General features: G+C 32.2%; 2 protein-coding genes and 3 long non-coding RNA genes across 12 annotated transcripts; 2 read left to right on the forward strand and 3 right to left on the reverse strand.

The window, feature by feature from the left end:
• Positions 1-222: 222 nt before the first annotated feature.
• LOC139785161 (putative nuclease HARBI1) lies at positions 223-3,452 on the reverse strand. Its single transcript, XM_071724312.1, has 3 exons — positions 2,866-3,452; positions 2,397-2,746; positions 223-2,310 (listed from the first exon to the last, which is right to left on the reverse strand). Exons 1-3 carry the CDS (start codon positions 3,216-3,218, stop codon positions 1,670-1,672), a joined length of 1,344 nt encoding a protein of 447 aa, XP_071580413.1. The 5' UTR covers positions 3,219-3,452; the 3' UTR covers positions 223-1,669.
• Positions 3,453-3,965: 513 nt separating this feature from the next.
• On the forward strand, positions 3,966-9,611 carry LOC139785165 (uncharacterized). Of its 3 annotated transcripts, XR_011721843.1 has the most exons (6): positions 3,966-4,103; positions 4,202-4,267; positions 4,738-4,874; positions 4,986-5,039; positions 5,787-6,071; positions 6,374-9,611. It is a non-coding gene; the product is annotated as an uncharacterized lncRNA (long non-coding RNA). The 3 variants fall into 3 exon arrangements; XR_011721842.1 differs by having other exon boundaries at positions 4,738-5,039; XR_011721841.1 differs by lacking the exon at positions 4,986-5,039.
• Positions 9,612-11,241: 1,630 nt separating this feature from the next.
• Positions 11,242-12,304, forward strand: LOC139785167 (uncharacterized). Its single transcript, XR_011721845.1, has 2 exons — positions 11,242-11,910; positions 12,023-12,304. It is a non-coding gene; the product is annotated as an uncharacterized lncRNA (long non-coding RNA).
• On the reverse strand, positions 11,954-16,646 carry LOC139785166 (uncharacterized). 5 transcript variants are annotated; one of them, XM_071724314.1, is made up of 7 exons: positions 15,245-15,643; positions 14,810-15,170; positions 14,540-14,731; positions 14,240-14,445; positions 12,576-12,736; positions 12,393-12,472; positions 11,954-12,242 (listed from the first exon to the last, which is right to left on the reverse strand). In XM_071724314.1, exons 2-4 carry the CDS (start codon positions 14,935-14,937, stop codon positions 14,289-14,291), a joined length of 477 nt encoding a protein of 158 aa, XP_071580415.1. In that variant the 5' UTR covers positions 14,938-15,170; positions 15,245-15,643; the 3' UTR covers positions 11,954-12,242; positions 12,393-12,472; positions 12,576-12,736; positions 14,240-14,288. The 5 variants fall into 5 exon arrangements, 4 of the variants coding, with proteins under 4 accessions (XP_071580415.1, XP_071580416.1, XP_071580418.1 ...); XM_071724315.1 differs by having other exon boundaries at positions 15,224-15,643; XM_071724317.1 differs by lacking the exon at positions 14,240-14,445 and having other exon boundaries at positions 15,245-15,639.
• Position 16,647: 1 nt separating this feature from the next.
• Positions 16,648-17,512, reverse strand: LOC139785168 (uncharacterized). 2 transcript variants are annotated; one of them, XR_011721847.1, is made up of 4 exons: positions 17,282-17,512; positions 17,096-17,214; positions 16,843-16,967; positions 16,648-16,774 (listed from the first exon to the last, which is right to left on the reverse strand). It is a non-coding gene; the product is annotated as an uncharacterized lncRNA (long non-coding RNA). The 2 variants fall into 2 exon arrangements; XR_011721846.1 differs by having other exon boundaries at positions 16,843-17,022.
• Positions 17,513-17,845: the final 333 nt, after the last annotated feature.

A 17,845-nucleotide genomic window follows, 5' to 3' on the forward strand; every position in this document is an offset into this window, starting at 1 on the left:
GTGAAGCAGAGCAACACTTTTATTTTATCAAATCTTTCCTTCTACACATCGATTGAATGTATTTTTAACGATATTTAAGTTGAGCGGATTAAATAAAACATTTATTGAATAAAATAATAAGTACACATTTTATATATAAAGGAAAAACAGAAGCAAAATAAAGGTAAAATGTTATCAATATGTTCTAATACAGTAATTTAAAATAAATAAAAACAATTAAAATTATAATGTAAAAAATTTTAATTTTTTTTCTTGTCTCCTTTATTAACATACAGAAATCAGACAGAGTTTTGAATGCGCGGCGCAGTCTCGCGGTTTTCAGAATCTCGCATCATCAGAAAATTCCACGTTATTTTATTCTAAGGCAATACGAACCCCGCCGTAAAATTACATGACACGTGGCTATAAACAAAATAAGATTAACTTCTTATCTTCAGCTATAAAACGATCGTAACTTGGAGCAACTAATGGAAACCTACTTTAAGTAATCTTAGTTCTGTTAACATGGGAGAATTGTGCGCGCGAACACTTTACGTGCTACGTGTATGTTTATTTGAAAATTATTATCGGACGATTATCGTTCTAATACTTATCATCTAAAATATCTTCATGACAATTTCGACTTTACGCGCGTCATTACACGATGCAATAAATTTTACACGGCTAGCAGCGAACTAATATGAAATTTTAATAATCCCTAATGATAAATTAAACGTAAAAATTGTTTTTTTTAATTTCTCAAATATAAGCGAATTTAGAAAAATTAGAAAAATTACCGTAGGAACAAGTGTTCAGTTTGTATCGATACGTTTCAGCAATTGAAATAGAGAAGCAGCAAGACAAAAATTTCGTTTGATCGCATTACAGATAATTGGATTAATTACAAACGTGATGACAATATAAATCCCGAAGATGGATACTTTGCCTCTACTTTCCTAATATTTATTATTTAACGCTAATGTGTTAATCCGTTTAAATCATTCCCCAACGAACAATAACTGTCTTTCATAAAGATTGATCACGTTTGAGAAGTAACAGTTTAAATTTGACGTTTGAATGTTGGACCCTGTGTATGGACGTTGGTACAATAAATAATTACGGACAATTTGCGGAACTCCGCGTTTCCAGACAAGACTGCAGGCACGAATTTCGCCGATTAATCGTCTGGCACAAATCGTTAAACTGTTCAGATTCGATCAACGACGACCGATCCAATTAAACGTTTTCTCCCATTGCGCGCTTGAATCGAACTCTCGCCCGGTGATCGATCCGGCTGACGCAGCGGCATCGATAGTTAAAACGTTATTAAACAGTCCCGCAATAGTTTATTAAACATCAATATATATAACTTGAAGAGGGGTAATTGTGCGCGAGTTTTCGAATCTTTTAATATTACAATAAGCGTTGCATATATCCGACACGTATATTTTCTACTGTATAAATCTATTGTATAATGACGCTTGTCTGTACAGTATTCTAGTTCTTTCAATTTTTCCTTAGTTTTCCTCGAATTTAACTGTTTTTTTCACACGTTATTTTTTTCTTGCTCGTATTCGAATTAAAATAATTTTAATCGACACTATTGTAATTTATTTACGCCAATTTTACCATTTGCTTATTTTATCAATAGGGCAGCTTCAATAGTAAGGGAGTTACCAAGACCTTGAATTTACTGCGGTAAATTCAAACGAGTACCTCGAAATGCCCGCTCAAATTGCCAGGGTGCCTGAGCAGTGCCTATGTCTGAGGCTAAGTATTTAGCAAGATGTTCTCTCATACCACTTACTATTGAAGCTGCCCTATTGGCTCCTACTCTGCCGAGTCTTTGAAAGTAATTTTCAGTTACTGGAGCAGTTGTCCAAGCTCCTGCCTGAATGTTGCCATCTTGTAGTTCCAACTCCAGTTGTACAGGATTTACATAACCATCATCTTTATTGTCCATTAACATATTGTGCAGACACACCAAGGCTTTGATAATGTCTTCGGCTTTTTCCACAGAACACACTAGAGGTGAATTCAAAACCTGCCACCGCATTGTCAGTATGCCAAAAGCATTTTCTGATACACGCCGTGCTCGAGATAAACGGTAATTAAAAATTCGTTGCTCATCTGGCAGCACCTGGTGCGTCCTTCCAGGAAAGGGACGCATGAGGTACTTCTTTAGGGGAAACGCTTCATCACCCACAAAGAAGTGTGGAAAGGAGATGTCAGTTCCAGGAAGAGGTTTGTCCAGTGGTAGGTCAACTTCGCCATGATCCAAAGCTTGTCCAAAGTCAGAGTTTGACCAAACTCCACCATCACTTATGGATCCTAAAACATAATGTACAGATACAATTGCAACCAGATCCTTTAAATTTGACATTTTAAATAGTGCCAATAGTAGTAAGCACACTTACCATACTGTCCAACATCCACCCAAGTAAATTTGTAATGGGCATCTACTGCTGCCAAAAGAACAACACTGAAAAATCCCTTATAATTGTAGAATTCACTGCCTGACATAGGTGGTGCTTTAATGCGCATATGCCTGCCGTCAATAGCACCCATACAATTAGGAAGTTGCCACAGATCAAAAAATTGTGCAGCAATTCTTTCAAAATCGTTCCTGGTCAGCTGAGGCAGGTAAATAGGCTGCAGCTTCTCCCATATTGCCTTGCACGTCTCTTCAATGATCCGATGTACTGTGCTTTTACCAACACGGAACTTATTATGCAAGCTTTGGACTGTTCCACCTTGAGCAAGAAACCTAAAAAGAAAATTACGCAATATTTAAACATACATATGAAAGCACAACAATAAAATAATTTCGTATTACGATGTTACAAACAATGACTATAAAGATAATTTTTGATGAGCTATACTCACATCAATGTCATTCCTAGCCTCAGTTTTGATGGTAGAGGCTCTCTCATAACAGTTGTCTGCCTTTCAAGCAATGGACATACGATGTTATGTAGAAATTCAAATTGCTCCGGCCACATTCGAAGGTTAGCAAAAAATTCTTCATGGTCTGCCAATTGGGTTTCTGATATAAGGTTGTGGTAGAATCCTTGCTGTTCTCTTTGTCGATTTACTGGTCGAACCCACCATCTCCTATGCCCCCTGCCACGTCCACGATATCTCTGAATATTGTGTAGCAGAAGTTGATGATGATAAAGCACAATATATACTCCCACGCACGCGATGAAAATAAAAAACCTTTCCTCATCAGGTTCCATATTAACAGAATTTATGTTTACACAACAGCACTGCTAGCAGATGTAAAAAGTCACAGCAATTATTCACCACCTGCTTGTATCACGACTGATCACGACTGCACCACGTGGACTGCACGTTTAAACGTTTCTACGCGACTTGCGCTTGCGGCGCTTGCTTCGCGCCTGCGTCGCGTGTTCCTGTGTAGACGAGCATGGCGCAGACATCTTGCGCCTACGCTTGAGTTTGTGCCTGCGCCCTTGCGCCGCGCTTTTACGCCTTGTCGTGTAGACGAGCCTTTACATCCTGTCGGATAGGACCTGTCCTCGCCTCTCGGGCTGTGTTCCGATATTCACTGCCAGTACTGCAAATCTATAGTTTATGTCACGCACATTATAAATTTTAGGTACTGACAGTGAATTTCGGAACACAGCCTCGGTAGCATTTGGTAATATGGGTGAGGGAAATAGTGGGGATGGTCTCGTGACGCACGTCGCACACACAAGGATGCCAGCAGCCAGACTGGCGGTTTTCGACAGCCACTGCCAGCCAGTGGTGGGGATGGGCAGAGATGCCAACTTTACGTTTCAGCAGCCAGCTTCGAGCGTCGAGCGGTAGAAGAAGATAGATAGATCTCTGCTGTCTAACCGACAATCGGAAAACCGCCAATCTGGCATCCTTGGTGCAAGGGGCTTTAAAGGAAAAATTTTTAAAGGTTGCTGATGCAACTTTACGTTTTGAAATAACCTCGCTCCTAAGTGGGCATAAGATATCGCTATTTGGCCGTATTGTGTCTCGGCAGAGATCAGGTGCCAGAAAAATTAAGAAGAAGAAGAATAGTGCCTCCGTGTATCATGTTATCCTTGTTGTTCACCAGTTAAACAAATATAAAAATTCATTGATACATGGTATGTATAACACATGGTATATAATTTATAATTTTTATTATATATTATTATAAAAAGTATGTACATATCGTAAATGTTTCACAATTTCCTTTTTATAGGTTAACGTTCACATTACCTGGAATTTTTTGTTATTTACCTCTTATACTTTCTTTTGAATTTAATAGGTGAGTGTTGATGAAGAATATAATAAATAGTTTTTATTATCTTTGAAATCAACTTATAATGATTTACAAATGTAATTAATAGCCGTATGTTTATTCAATTTTTTATCAATATATTAAATAATGAATATCTGTGAAACAATTGTACATAATTTTACTATTTCATGTACGTATCAGAAAATATTTTGATAAGTTATTAATATCTGAAGAAATATCGTTATATTTTATTAATTCAGTTAATACGTCAAATAAAAAAAAATTATTTCAAAACTAGAAATTACTATTCTTATTTATCGGTTACTATGGAGAAATATTTTAATCATTTTTAATTTCATACATTTAACAGGAGAATAAGAGATGTTAAATAATTCATTGTTTATACACTCGCGTGCTATGTGTTCAATTCCTCTCGAATATTGTTGTATGGTTTATAAATTTATTAATAAACAATATTAATATTGTATTGTATGTAGAAAATTCTGCACGAATTATGGTTGAGAAACATCCCAGAAGATATAAAAATTATTTGCGCTCATGCAATATAGAAGATGTTAGTCCAAGGATTAAGAAAAGATTAAAATATAAATCTGTAATGCCAGCATATAGTCTTGTAAGTAATTGTTAAGTAAACCTACATTATTTTAACGATTAAAGGTTTCGTCATAAAATTGAAACATATCCGTGCTGGGAATGGCCCATAATAGTCGAATAACTTATTAAGGTACAACACAGCTGAAAAATGGACTAATTATTGGATTTTTTGCATATGGTAGAAGTAAGTGATTTTTCTTTTTTCAATTTGTTTCTAAGAAAATGTGTAATAATTACTTTTATTTATTATTTTTTGCAAAATCAAAAAATATCAATCGATCCTGTAGGAAAAATGAAGAAAAATGTGTCTACAACATTTCTTTGTAACAGATTTACGTTTGCCTCAAACAATTAAAGATATATATCACAAACAATTAAAGTGTAATATCTTGTGACGAAATTCTTCGTATAAAAATTCCTGATGGTATCTTCCTCATTGAATATGTAGACGAATTAGCAGCTTTTATAGAGACAACCCAATTGCGGTGAAATAATGTGATTTGCCCTGTTAACTTCTGGACGGATTATTTTTTTTTATCAGTCGTAATATAGTTATATCGATTTTTACACGAAATCGATTGGATTGAAATGTGGAAATTGGTACCAAAATTAAGACTGAATCAATTGAATTTTTATTGGTTTTAATCGATTTTTTCTGCTTTTTGTAATAATACCTACAAACAATAGTTGTATAAAAATCACAGAACCTTATATTTGTAATGTCTATAAATTATATTTCATAATGCCATTTTTATCCAATCGCTTTTATAGTTCTCAGTGAGATACTTTCATATACCATGTAACAAGTTATAAAAGTAGCTACTAAATTAAATTTTTTTCAAAATAACATTTGTCGAATACAGCGAATAATATTTATAAATAAAGTTTATTATGAAAATAAAAATAAATAAATATTAATCATTTGTTTTAGAATTTTGAAGACGTCGATAATGCTACAAAAAGTCATCAAAATGTTGAAATGGAAGGGGCTCATTGCACGAATAGTAATACATCTTTTAATAACGATGTCGATACAATGCACGAAATTTTAAATAATGACGAAGAAATGGAAGAAGTTGAACAATTCATCAACATCATAGATGAAGAAAAGAAATTTATTGACGATCAACGTGAAGTGCTACAGGATTCAATTCACAATATTCATGAAATTCAGCAAATAACAAATGTTAATTCCACTGATATCTATGATGACCAGGTTAACAAATTTAATAACAAATAATTTTTTAAATATTATTTAAATAACTTTTCCATTCATTCATAATGCTCATCTATATACAAATTTCAAATTACTACTATTTTACTGGAATGTACTTTTCTAAAAAATTATTAATTATTCAATAATATTGAATATTATAAACACAAAGTTGTTTTCTGATTACACTACAACAATAATTAATTAATAGCTTTCTTTATGACAAAGTCAATTGTTAAACATGCTTCAATAAAATTAAAAAACAATTTCAAAATGTATTTAATAATAAATAAAAAATGTTTCAGATTTATTGTAGAAGAAGCCAACAACTGGAATGGGATGTGAATATATATGACGATTTAAGAGATTACGATGATAAAGATAATGATATTTGCCGCTCACGAAATTTAAAAGATTTTATTTGTAACGATAATTTTTTAGCTTGTATTGATATTTGTGTTGATAAATCAAGAAGCGAAATATTTTTGATGGTTCTTGAGCATAGCTTAAGACATAGGTCATCTTGTGAAATATGTAGTTTACTGAGACTTATTAATACCATTTTTTCACGAACATTGTTGCCTGATACAAGATGGATATTTGACAATATTGTAAATTCGAAAAGTACATTAGAGTATCATGGACCTAAAAAAAACCGAAGTAACAAGTGGTAGACGTAATCTTTGTATCTCGAAAAATCTTGAAAAAACCTAAGCAGTAGTATTTTTATTTAAAAAAAATTATAACTCAATTGATACACACCTTATTAAAGATGAGTCGCGCTTCAAGTGATCTATTACAATTACAAAAAAGAAATGGTATCTCTTTTTAAATTACAGCGCCAATTACAGAGAGAATATACATTGAGAATCTTTGTATTTCGAAAAATCTCGAAAAAAACCTAAGCAGTAGTATTTTTATTTCCAAACATGTTGTTACCTAGAAAAAAACAGTGGTAATATTATACCTCAAAAAAATCTAATTATATATATACCTTAACAAAATTATTATTATATCACGAAATTGCGTTACCAAACTCAATCCAAGTGATATATATTTCAAAAAATTATCTCACAAAATTGTCTCACAAAAATTGTCTCACAAAATTGTCTGATAAAAATTGTCTCACAAAATTGTCTCACAAAAATTGTCTCACAAAATTGTCTCACAAAAATTGTCTCACAAAATTATTAAATTACAAAATTGTTACTTTATTCAATCCAAGTGATATCTACCTCGAAAAAACCTAAATAACAAGTGGTATCTATTTAAAAAAAAATATGTGAAATCTTTTAATACTGCGCCAATTACAAAGAGAGAATATATATATTATATATATACCTTAACAAAATTATTATTATATCACGAAATTGCGTTACCAAACTCAATCCAAGTGATATATATATTTCAAAAAAATATATGAAATCTTTCTTTAAATTACGCCAACTACAAAGAGAATATATATATTGCTTTGAAAAATAATTGTAGTGCAACTACTCTTAAAAAATAAAACAAAATTGTGTTACCTAACTCAACCCAAGTGGTATGTATCTTTGTATTCCTGAGGATCTTTCTATCAACCCAAGTGGTAGTAGTTTTAATTCTCCTTGATAAAATTATAATATTACAAAGAATCATTTAATCATTTTAATCACAAAGAATTAAAGAGGTAACATTATAAAATAAAAATATTTAATTAAAATAAAATAAATAAATTTTTCTTGTAAAAAACTTGGCGCTGCTTTTTTAAAGTCTATCCAGACAAATTTGCATCGCGCATAAACATAAGCGTAAGAAATTGATTGGTTCAGATATATGTGCAAAAAGAAATAGACCAATCCATCTCTTTATGCATATGCTTATGCACCTATGCAAGTTTGTCTGGATAGACTTTATTAACCCTTAAATGCCACCCAGGGTCCAGCGGACCCCAGACCCTTTACAATGATATATTTTTAAATGTTCCCCCAAAAATGGAGCTCATGCTCCCATTGATGATAGTTGAGTGATTGACCTACCCGGTTGTACACTTAGCAGTACTCAGTTTATTTAATTTTTTAAATTTTTTATACTATGTTGAAATTGAAATTTTAATAATATAAGCATTTTATTCTCTTTTCTAAGCCTTGAACAACATTGAAAATAATTTTCATAACTAAATATAAAAAAATCAATGAGTAAGGAGACATTTTTCATGCTGGGGTCTTTTAGACCCCATGTGTCATTTACGAGATTCTTGAGAGGTGTGGCATTTAAGGGTTAAAAAAGCAGCGCCAAGTTTTTTACAAGAAAAATTTATTTATTTTATTTTAATTAAATATTTTTATTTTATAATGTTACCTCTTTAATTCTTTGTGATTAAAATGATTAAATGATTCTTTGTAATATTATAATTTTATCAAGGAGAATTAAAACTACTACCACTTGGGTTGATAGAAAGATCCTCAGGAATACAAAGATACATACCACTTGGGTTGAGTTAGGTAACACAATTTTGTTTTATTTTTTAAGAGTAGTTGCACTACAATTATTTTTCAAAGCAATATATATATTCTCTTTGTAGTTGGCGTAATTTAAAGAAAGATTTCATATATTTTTTTGAAATATATATATCACTTGGATTGAGTTTGGTAACGCAATTTTGTGATATAATAATAATTTTGTTAAGGTATATATATAATATATATATTCTCTCTTTGTAATTGGCGCAGTATTAAAAGATTTCACATATTTTTTTTTTAAATAGATACCACTTGTTATTTAGGTTTTTTCGAGGTAGATATCACTTGGATTGAATAAAGTAACAATTTTGTAATTTAATAATTTTGTGAGACAATTTTTGTGAGACAATTTTGTGAGACAATTTTTGTGAGACAATTTTGTGAGACAATTTTTATCAGACAATTTTGTGAGACAATTTTTGTGAGACAATTTTGTGAGATAATTTTTTGAAATATATATCACTTGGATTGAGTTTGGTAACGCAATTTCGTGATATAATAATAATTTTGTTAAGGTATATATATAATTAGATTTTTTTGAGGTATAATATTACCACTGTTTTTTTTTTCGAGGTAACAACATATACACTACTATGCGTGTACTTGGCGCCTTTTTTTACCTTTTTTTTAAAAAAGGTAATTTTGTACGGATATCACGCCTTTTTGTAGTATTACGCATTTTATAAACAGTATGTACAGGGTGTTATTTCGAGGTATAATACTACCACTTTGTTTTTTTCGAGGTAACAACATAATACATATATACTACTATGCGTGTACTTGGCGCATTTTTTTGAAAAAGGTAATTTTGTACGAATATCACGCTTTTTTGTAGTGTTTCTAAAAACACATAAATTATGGAACATTATAAGACAAAAACCAATTCGCTGTCTGTATTTGAACTGGTACTTTACTCTTGTACGTATGGAGTACTCACGTTCAGCTCGGCGAAAGAGAATAAGCATGGAAATCTCATTGTGCATATTTTAAAAGCATATAAATTGTGGAACATTTTAAGACTAAAACCAATTTGCTATCTGTATTTGAATTGGTACTTTACTCTTGTATGTATAGGGTGCTTACGTTTGGGTCGGCTGAAGGGGATGAGCACAGAAATCTCATTGTGCATATTTTAAAAGCATATAAATTGTGGAACATTTTAAGACTAAAATCAATTCGCTATCTATATTTGAACTGGTACTTTACTCTTGTACGTATAGGGTATTCACGTTCAGGTCGACAAAAGGGAATAAGCACGGAAATCTCATTGTGCATATTTTAAAAGCATATAAATTGTGAAACATTTTAAAACTAAAACCAATTTGCTATTTGTATTTGAATTGATACTTTACTCTTGTATGTATAGGGTGCTTACGTTTGAGTCGGCTGAAGGGGATGAGCACAGAAATCTCATTGTACATATTTTAAAAGCATATAAATTGTGGAACATTTTAAGACTAAAATCAATTCGCTATCTATATTTGAACTGGTACTTTACTCTTGTACGTATGGGGTATTCACGTTCAGGTCGACAAAAGGGAATAAGCACGGAAATCTCATTGTGCATATTTTAAAAGCATATAAATTGTGAAACATTTTAAAACTAAAACCAATTTGCTATTTGTATTTGAATTGATACTTTACTCTTGTATGTATAGGGTGCTTACGTTTGAGTCGGCTGAAGGGGATGAGCACAGAAATCTCATTGTGCATATTTTAAAAGCATATAAATTGTGGAACATTTTAAGACTGAAACCAATTTGCTATTTGTATTTGAATTGATACTTTACTCTTGTATGTATAGGGTGCTTACGTTTGAGTTGGCTGAAGGGGATGAGCACAGAAATCTCATTGTGCATATTTTAAAAGCATATAAATTATGGAACATTTTAAGACTAAAACCAATTCGCTATCTGTATTTGAACTGGTACTTTACTCTTATATGTATAGGGTGCTTACGTTTAGGTCGGCTGAAGGGGATGAGCACAGAAATTTCATTGTGCATATTTTAAAAGCATATAAATTGTGGAACATTTTAAGACTAAAACCAATTTGCTATCTATATTTGAATTAGTACTTTACTCTTGTATGTATAGGGTGCTTACATTTGGATCGGCTGAAAGGGATGAGCACAGAAATCTCATTATGCATAATTTAAAAGCATATAATATGTGAAACATTTTAAAACTAAAATCAATTCGCTATCTGTATTTAAACTGGTTCTTTACTCTTGTACGTATGGGGTATTCACGTTCAGGTCGGCGAAAGGGAATAAGCACGGAAATCTCATTGTGCATATTTTAAAAGCACATAAATTATGGAACATTTTATGACTGAAACCAATTCGCTATCTGTATTTGAACTGGTACTTTACTTTTATACGTATGGGATACGCACGTTCGAGTTGGCCAAAGGCCAACGTGTTTTTATTTTTCCGCTACGTGTCCTACGAGCGGAGATATTGCGACGCAAAGTCGAAATGCGAAAATTTTATATTAAGATATTTCTACTAACGTCGACGTCTCTCAATATATCTCAATATATATATATATATCAGAGAAATGTAACTTTCACTTTTTCGACATTGGCGATACTATAGTATCGCCAGTTTCGATATCGCGCTCGCATTGTTATCGATCGATCTAGTAGGTAAATTAATAAGCGAAAGATATTACGACGTAAAGTCCAAACAAATGTAAAAATTTTATTTATTAAGATACTTCTTCGTAAGATACGTCGGTCTCTCAATATATGACACTAGACATTACAGACGCGCGCGCTTCGCGCGCGCCATTTAGCTTTAACATTATGCTATTACTATTACACTATTCCCTAATAGCCAAATGCTAGCAGAATGCCGACAGTATGCCAGCAGATCCGAGCATGACCATCGAGCAGATTCCTGTCCCCTGCGTCCTCATTAAGCTTATTTTCTAGCAGCACGATCTGCTGCCCACAATGTAATCGCAGAAACGCGGCAGAAATCGTGCACAACATGCAGTCACAATGTGATAGTAAAAATGTAGCAAGAATTGGACATGAGCCATATGAGCTAATAACAGCAGAAACACAGCAGAAATGGTGCATAGCCTGCTGTCACAATATGATGGCAAAAATTAATATAGCTAGAAGAGAACATAGCTCACTATAACGTACTGGTTATTTATATATAATTTATTCTCTCCTATTACCATAAATAATATTTCAGTGGAAAGAATTGTTATTAATGACAGTAATTATACTATCAATTCAAAAGTATGCCACATTATAAGAGTGGACTCCACAATACAACTGATACAAGTTGTGCAGTACCGTAATTTATACCGAAGATAATAGACAAGGTAATATGTTTATCGAAATTAATAAATATCTTCTCGTTATATATAAATTTAATTCATATTATATGTATTTAATTCATAAAATTTCTTATACAATATACATATTATTTTACAGTTCAAAGACCAAGAGGCAGAGCCACGGGAATACGGCGGCAAGAAGAAAGATTTATGGCCTTTCTGTACAGACTTTCATCACCATACTATCATTGGGGCATTAGACGAGGCAGAGGCAGAGGCAGACAGTATAGATAGATAAGATTCCATATACCCATTATATTATATACTTCCATTATATTATATATATACTTCCATTATATTATGTACTCTTATATACCCTGAAATAATCATTTCTTTTTGTAAAATAAAAAAACAATAAAAACATGTAATATTGATCAGATTATTGTCTACTCCATCTTTCATGCATGCATGCGTACAACGTCTGCATGTGCAATGTACGCATAAATGAGAAATAATATATTACTAGCCAGATATATCTTGCTGCGGGACAGTCTTTTCTTTCCCTCGACGTATTAGTATGTCGGTGTAAAACATGTTGAAGTCAAGTCTAATTCAAACATAAATAATTTAGAAATTAATTAGTATCTAATTTTATATCAATTGTGTGAGAAAAAAAGGATGCATAAAAATTATATAAATAAAATTCTTACCGACATAACACATTAAGTAATTTCTCATTGTTATTATCACAACCCAAATCACAAATTCGATCTAGAAGTCGTGTCAATACTTTAGTAAATCTTTCGTCTAATGATACGATTGTTTCTTCGAAACTTCCTGTTCCATCTTTCGCCGTAGAACTGTTCTCAATCTATGAAAAAATACAGTCAATTAATATATTATAAGCGTGTACATGTATGTTACATAAATTAAAATTAAAAAGCATTTTTTTCAAGTAACAGAAATGTGATACATAATGAAGTCTTATTTAAATTATGATATATAATAATGCAGCGATAAACTATTATCACCATGCCTTTTATGATTAACTATACAAGTATAATGATTTTCTTCTTTTGAAACTAAATATAAATAATGATATGTAATATTATAATTCTAGAGGATAATTTATACTTTTATAATAACACTTAAATATATTTTTTAGATATGTAAATTTTTAACTTATGATTAGGTATTTGTTATTATTTGACCAAGTAATAAAATAGCAAATGTTTAATGTTGCATTGTACAAAACGCATGTTGTAAAAATACATAAAAAATAGCTTGCTAATAATAAGTATTTTCAAAATCATATTTAAAAATATATATAAATAAAAATTGCAATTTTTACAATACATATGGATATCTTCTATGAATACACCGTAAATACATATTACAAGAAAAATTTATTTATTTTATTTTAATTAAATATTTTTATTTTATAATGTTACCTCTTTAATTCTTTGTGATTAAAATGATTAAATAATTCTTTGTAATATTATAATTTTATCAAGGAGAATTAAAACTACTACCACTTGGGTTGATAGAAAGATCCTCAGGAATACAAAGATACATACCACTTGGGTTGAGTTAGGTAACACAATTTTGTTTTATTTTTTAAGAGTAGTTGCACTACAATTATTTTTCAAAGCAATATATATATTCTCTTTGTAGTTGGCGTAATTTAAAGAACATGGGTACAATGTATAATCAACGGACATCATGTATGTCATCAGGTGCGTTCAGCAGAAAACAATGTCAAGTTAATATTTATCTCCTCTCTTTCAAAAGACTAACCACGAACTACAAACTTCATATTATAACATTATTACAATTTATTTGTACTAGCACCACAGACGCGCGCTTCGCGCGCGCTATTTAGCTTTAACATTATGCTATTACTATTACACTATTAATTTCTTGATACACACAACTGTCAAAATATACGATGACAGCTGCAAATGAAGTAAGCGCAGCGAGAAAACCAATCAGCATCGCGGAAAAGCGGCAACAATAAATTCGACTATCGACTTAACATGCCTTTTTTTAGAAAGGATTTTTAATTCGAGTCAAATGTGCGCCTGCATCTATCGCACGTCATTTTACTGCTTACCACAGACAATTGGTATTATAAACGTGCCATAAAAAAATGACTACTGGTCAATATATTTCGACACATAAAATATTATGATATTGTAAGATTATAATTTATAATATAATACATAGACGCTAGTCATATAAACATCAAACCATTTCATTACTTGATACGAAAAAAATGCCACTTTGATCTGCCAATTCAATCAGCCCAATTAATTGCTACGTTTTCTTCTTGGCACTAATCAACATATTTCTCTTTTGACTATTTCTCATTTACCTCACAGATTTACATTTCGCTCACTTCATAATTATCAATATCCTAAAATTTAGAAGCAAAGTCCTTTTAACTGTATCTTAACATCACGGATTGATATTCTCAAGTTTTGAATATCTCGTTTACAACATGTGTCAAATGTATCAACGCTGTAACATAATTCTAAAGATTCCAATTTGCCGGTGTACTGTAACGATTTCATATACTTTCTGAAATATTGAAGTGAGATCAACGTTTTAATATGCAAGAAAAATTTATATTCTGCCGATAAAATAAACAATAATTTATTATAATTATTTATACCTAAAGGTACATATATCTTGCTTGGTCAATTCCTCTAACGTTGTAGTATCAACGACAGTCTGCAATATTCGAAATACTCGATATCGTACGTTACAACTATATTCAGTCTCGCCATGACGATTGCCGAAACCTATGTTTATAAGAAATTGTGCAAACAAATCCATATCTCCATATTCCAGCATATAACATATCCTACAATTAAGTATATTTCACAATCAATTGTTGATTTAGAAATTGAATATAAAAAAAATGGTGTACCAACAACATTACCTAAGTAAATTATCTTCATAGTTGGTATTCTGATCAGACTCTTTCGTCGCTAGAAACGTCTCTGTAAAGCTTTGAGACAATTCGGTATACCTGGCATTAGATTGTAGCCATTCTTCCAATAAATCCATACGCAATTTTATCGTATTCAACGAGAACAGTTTACCCAGCTCGTTAACAGCAGCGTTAATATCGGTCTGTAGTTGGTTGCAGTTCGATATCGTAATGGTATGCTTTCTTCGTTATACAATTCATACACCAGCTTGCACGGATTTTCAATTAGAGCAAGATACTCATCTTTCTCCAATCCGTACGTACGTAGAATATGCTCGGACGTAAATCTCAAATATTTGGATTTAATTTTCTGAAAGTAAAAGCCATAGAAGTCAATATATTTTTTACAACATAGACACGTACTTTACACAGAGATTACCGTACTTCTAACATTCCTTCTTCAAATTTAGTGGAATTCTGTGCCGCCAGCTGAGCATACTCGTAACATTCTTTCGCGGCAGCAACGCGATCAGCACCCGGAGGTGTATGATTTACGACATAGTACAATGCTGCAGTACCATAATAGAATCCATCTGAATCTGTCATCCGTTGTATACATTTCTTGATATCTTTGAGCAACGTGGTATTTTTCGGATAAAGCGACCATGCAGTATTTTTCGATGCAGTAGAATTATTTCCCCATACTTGTGTCACTTCACCTTTAATAGCTAATGTGCATATGAGATGTGCCTCCAAATTAAGTACGGGTGCGATGTCAAGCCACTTGCCGTATGTTCTTAAATTCAACTCAGGTGCTAGTAACGAGAATTAATAAAATGTGAAATTAAGTTAAGTAATCATCCAAGTGCTGGCCATAAATTTATTTCTGAAATATATTTACTGATGATTTTCCAAATATCGACTTTAAGCAAGAACGGAAGTCTCCATTGGGCTATCGGCGGCAACGTACTATGTCCAGGATTAAGCTGTATCCACTCATCGTGTTCCATTGGTGTAGGAAGCCTGTCATGATTGATAGTATGATTATTAAATTCAAAATTAATATATGCGAAATTATTATAATTTACCCGCTCCGAGTGTAATTTTGCAAGAAGCAAAGATAATTTCTCTTTTCCATATTTTTGTCTCCTATGAGATCCATTAGTATAATAAACACTTCATAGTGGTAAAATGTAATCTGGAAATTTAAATGTAAAATTCACATTATAAGAAACTATACTATCCAACATTTTTATAGCTTACGTGTTCCCATAACGTAGAGATACATCGCTTCAACATGGATTTATCTTCCATTTGCGCAACAACTCCATTACATTTCTTTCTTAATTCATCGATTTCATCTTTACAGATAAGTAACTCTATAATATATTACTCGATTATTAAATTGGTGTTCAATATCATACGAAAATGATCTACGTATAAAAATATGTAAATATCCAAATATTAAATTAATTGTCACAAATACATATTATTTTCTTATATCATTTGCCTTTATTCACGCTTGTATTCGAAACGGTTATCGTTGGATTCCACGTTTTTAGTAATATTTGTAAATAATTCAAAAGGCAATCATTGAAATTAAATCCGAAGCTACAACAATAATCTTTTAATAAAGGAATCACGTTCTCTTTATTAGGTACTGTTTATGATCTGCTGTAAAATTTTTCTTTTGCTCGAAGCACTATTTGTTAAAACTTCTGTAAATGTATTAAAAATATATACATTGACACATATGTATAACAAGATTTGCGTTTAATATAAAAATAGACTCAATGATAATGCATGAGCGTACCTTTAGAAGTTATTGAATAACGTGACAGTCGTTATTGTGCCCAAATATGCAATAGCTTGTAACTCTCAAACGTTTGTGTCAATGATCGATTTTGCCCCAAGCGCGAATATTCATATCCCAAAGTTGAGATTGTACAATGCTGAATATGATCGGTCTGAAATCTACAAATATAAATCTTTACACATTATTATCGAAAATTAATTATCGAAAAATAGATTTATTTTCTTACGATGTAGAAACGGTGGAAAGCCAACTGCACGCCTCTTGTTCTGATAACATAAAGAGAACCGATAGCCCTAATTGCAAATCGAATGATCGTCCGGTGCATAACTTTCTCAATAAATTCATCAAAAGCTGTGATAATATAAATTTCATTTCCGTTAATATCTCTTCGTTTCTTTCAGACGTGCTAAGATACATGAAATAAAACGTTTTGAAAATTTGCAGTAAAGTATAATAATTAAAATCTAAGATAAACTCACCCAAGATATAATTATATTCCTCAATGATGAAGAAAAAACAGTCTCTGATTAGCGACGATCGTTTCCTCCATGCGAGTAAATAAGAAAGATCCATGTTATGCACAACAATCTAGGTTAACCTGTGTAAACACTCGCGTAAACGTAGTTATATATAGGATAGGATAATTATATTATTAAAACAATTACCTTGAATTAATCGTCGCGTCGCGTAAAGAGTCATCATCACGTATATCATACGTTTACGCGAGCGTTACTTTTGTAGTAACTTACGAATAATTCCTTCGCGTAAACGGGAGATAACTTACGATAATTTACTCCGCGTAAACGAGTAAATTATCGTAAGTTACTATCACATCACGGTCGGTCTCGCTCCGACGACACTACCGTTCTCTCAACGATATAGGTTAAGTGAACTGACTGTGACTGTGACAGCGCACTGAACGCACTATCTGCACTGCGCGCAGTACAGCACACACGTATGAACGCACTATATCTGCACTGCGCGAAAGCGCCGCCAGTGTCGAAAAAGTGAAAGGGACATTTTCTCTGATCACGTGATATATATGAACTGACTGACAGCGCGCTAAACGCACTATCTACACTCGCGCAGTACACACACGTATACATATGTGCTGGCGATACTAGCACCGCCCTGGTGTCGAAAAAGTGAAAAGGACGCGACTCCAGCCAATGAAATGATGGCATGGCATGAGAGACGGTCGACGTAGAAGTAGAAGAAGTAGTATCTTA

The sequence above is a fragment of the Temnothorax nylanderi genome, unplaced genomic scaffold, assembly GCF_030848795.1.
Source record: "Temnothorax nylanderi isolate EJ_2023f unplaced genomic scaffold, tnyl_v1.0 TNYL_tig0746_pilon, whole genome shotgun sequence".
NCBI classification, from domain to species: domain Eukaryota; kingdom Metazoa; phylum Arthropoda; class Insecta; order Hymenoptera; family Formicidae; genus Temnothorax; species Temnothorax nylanderi.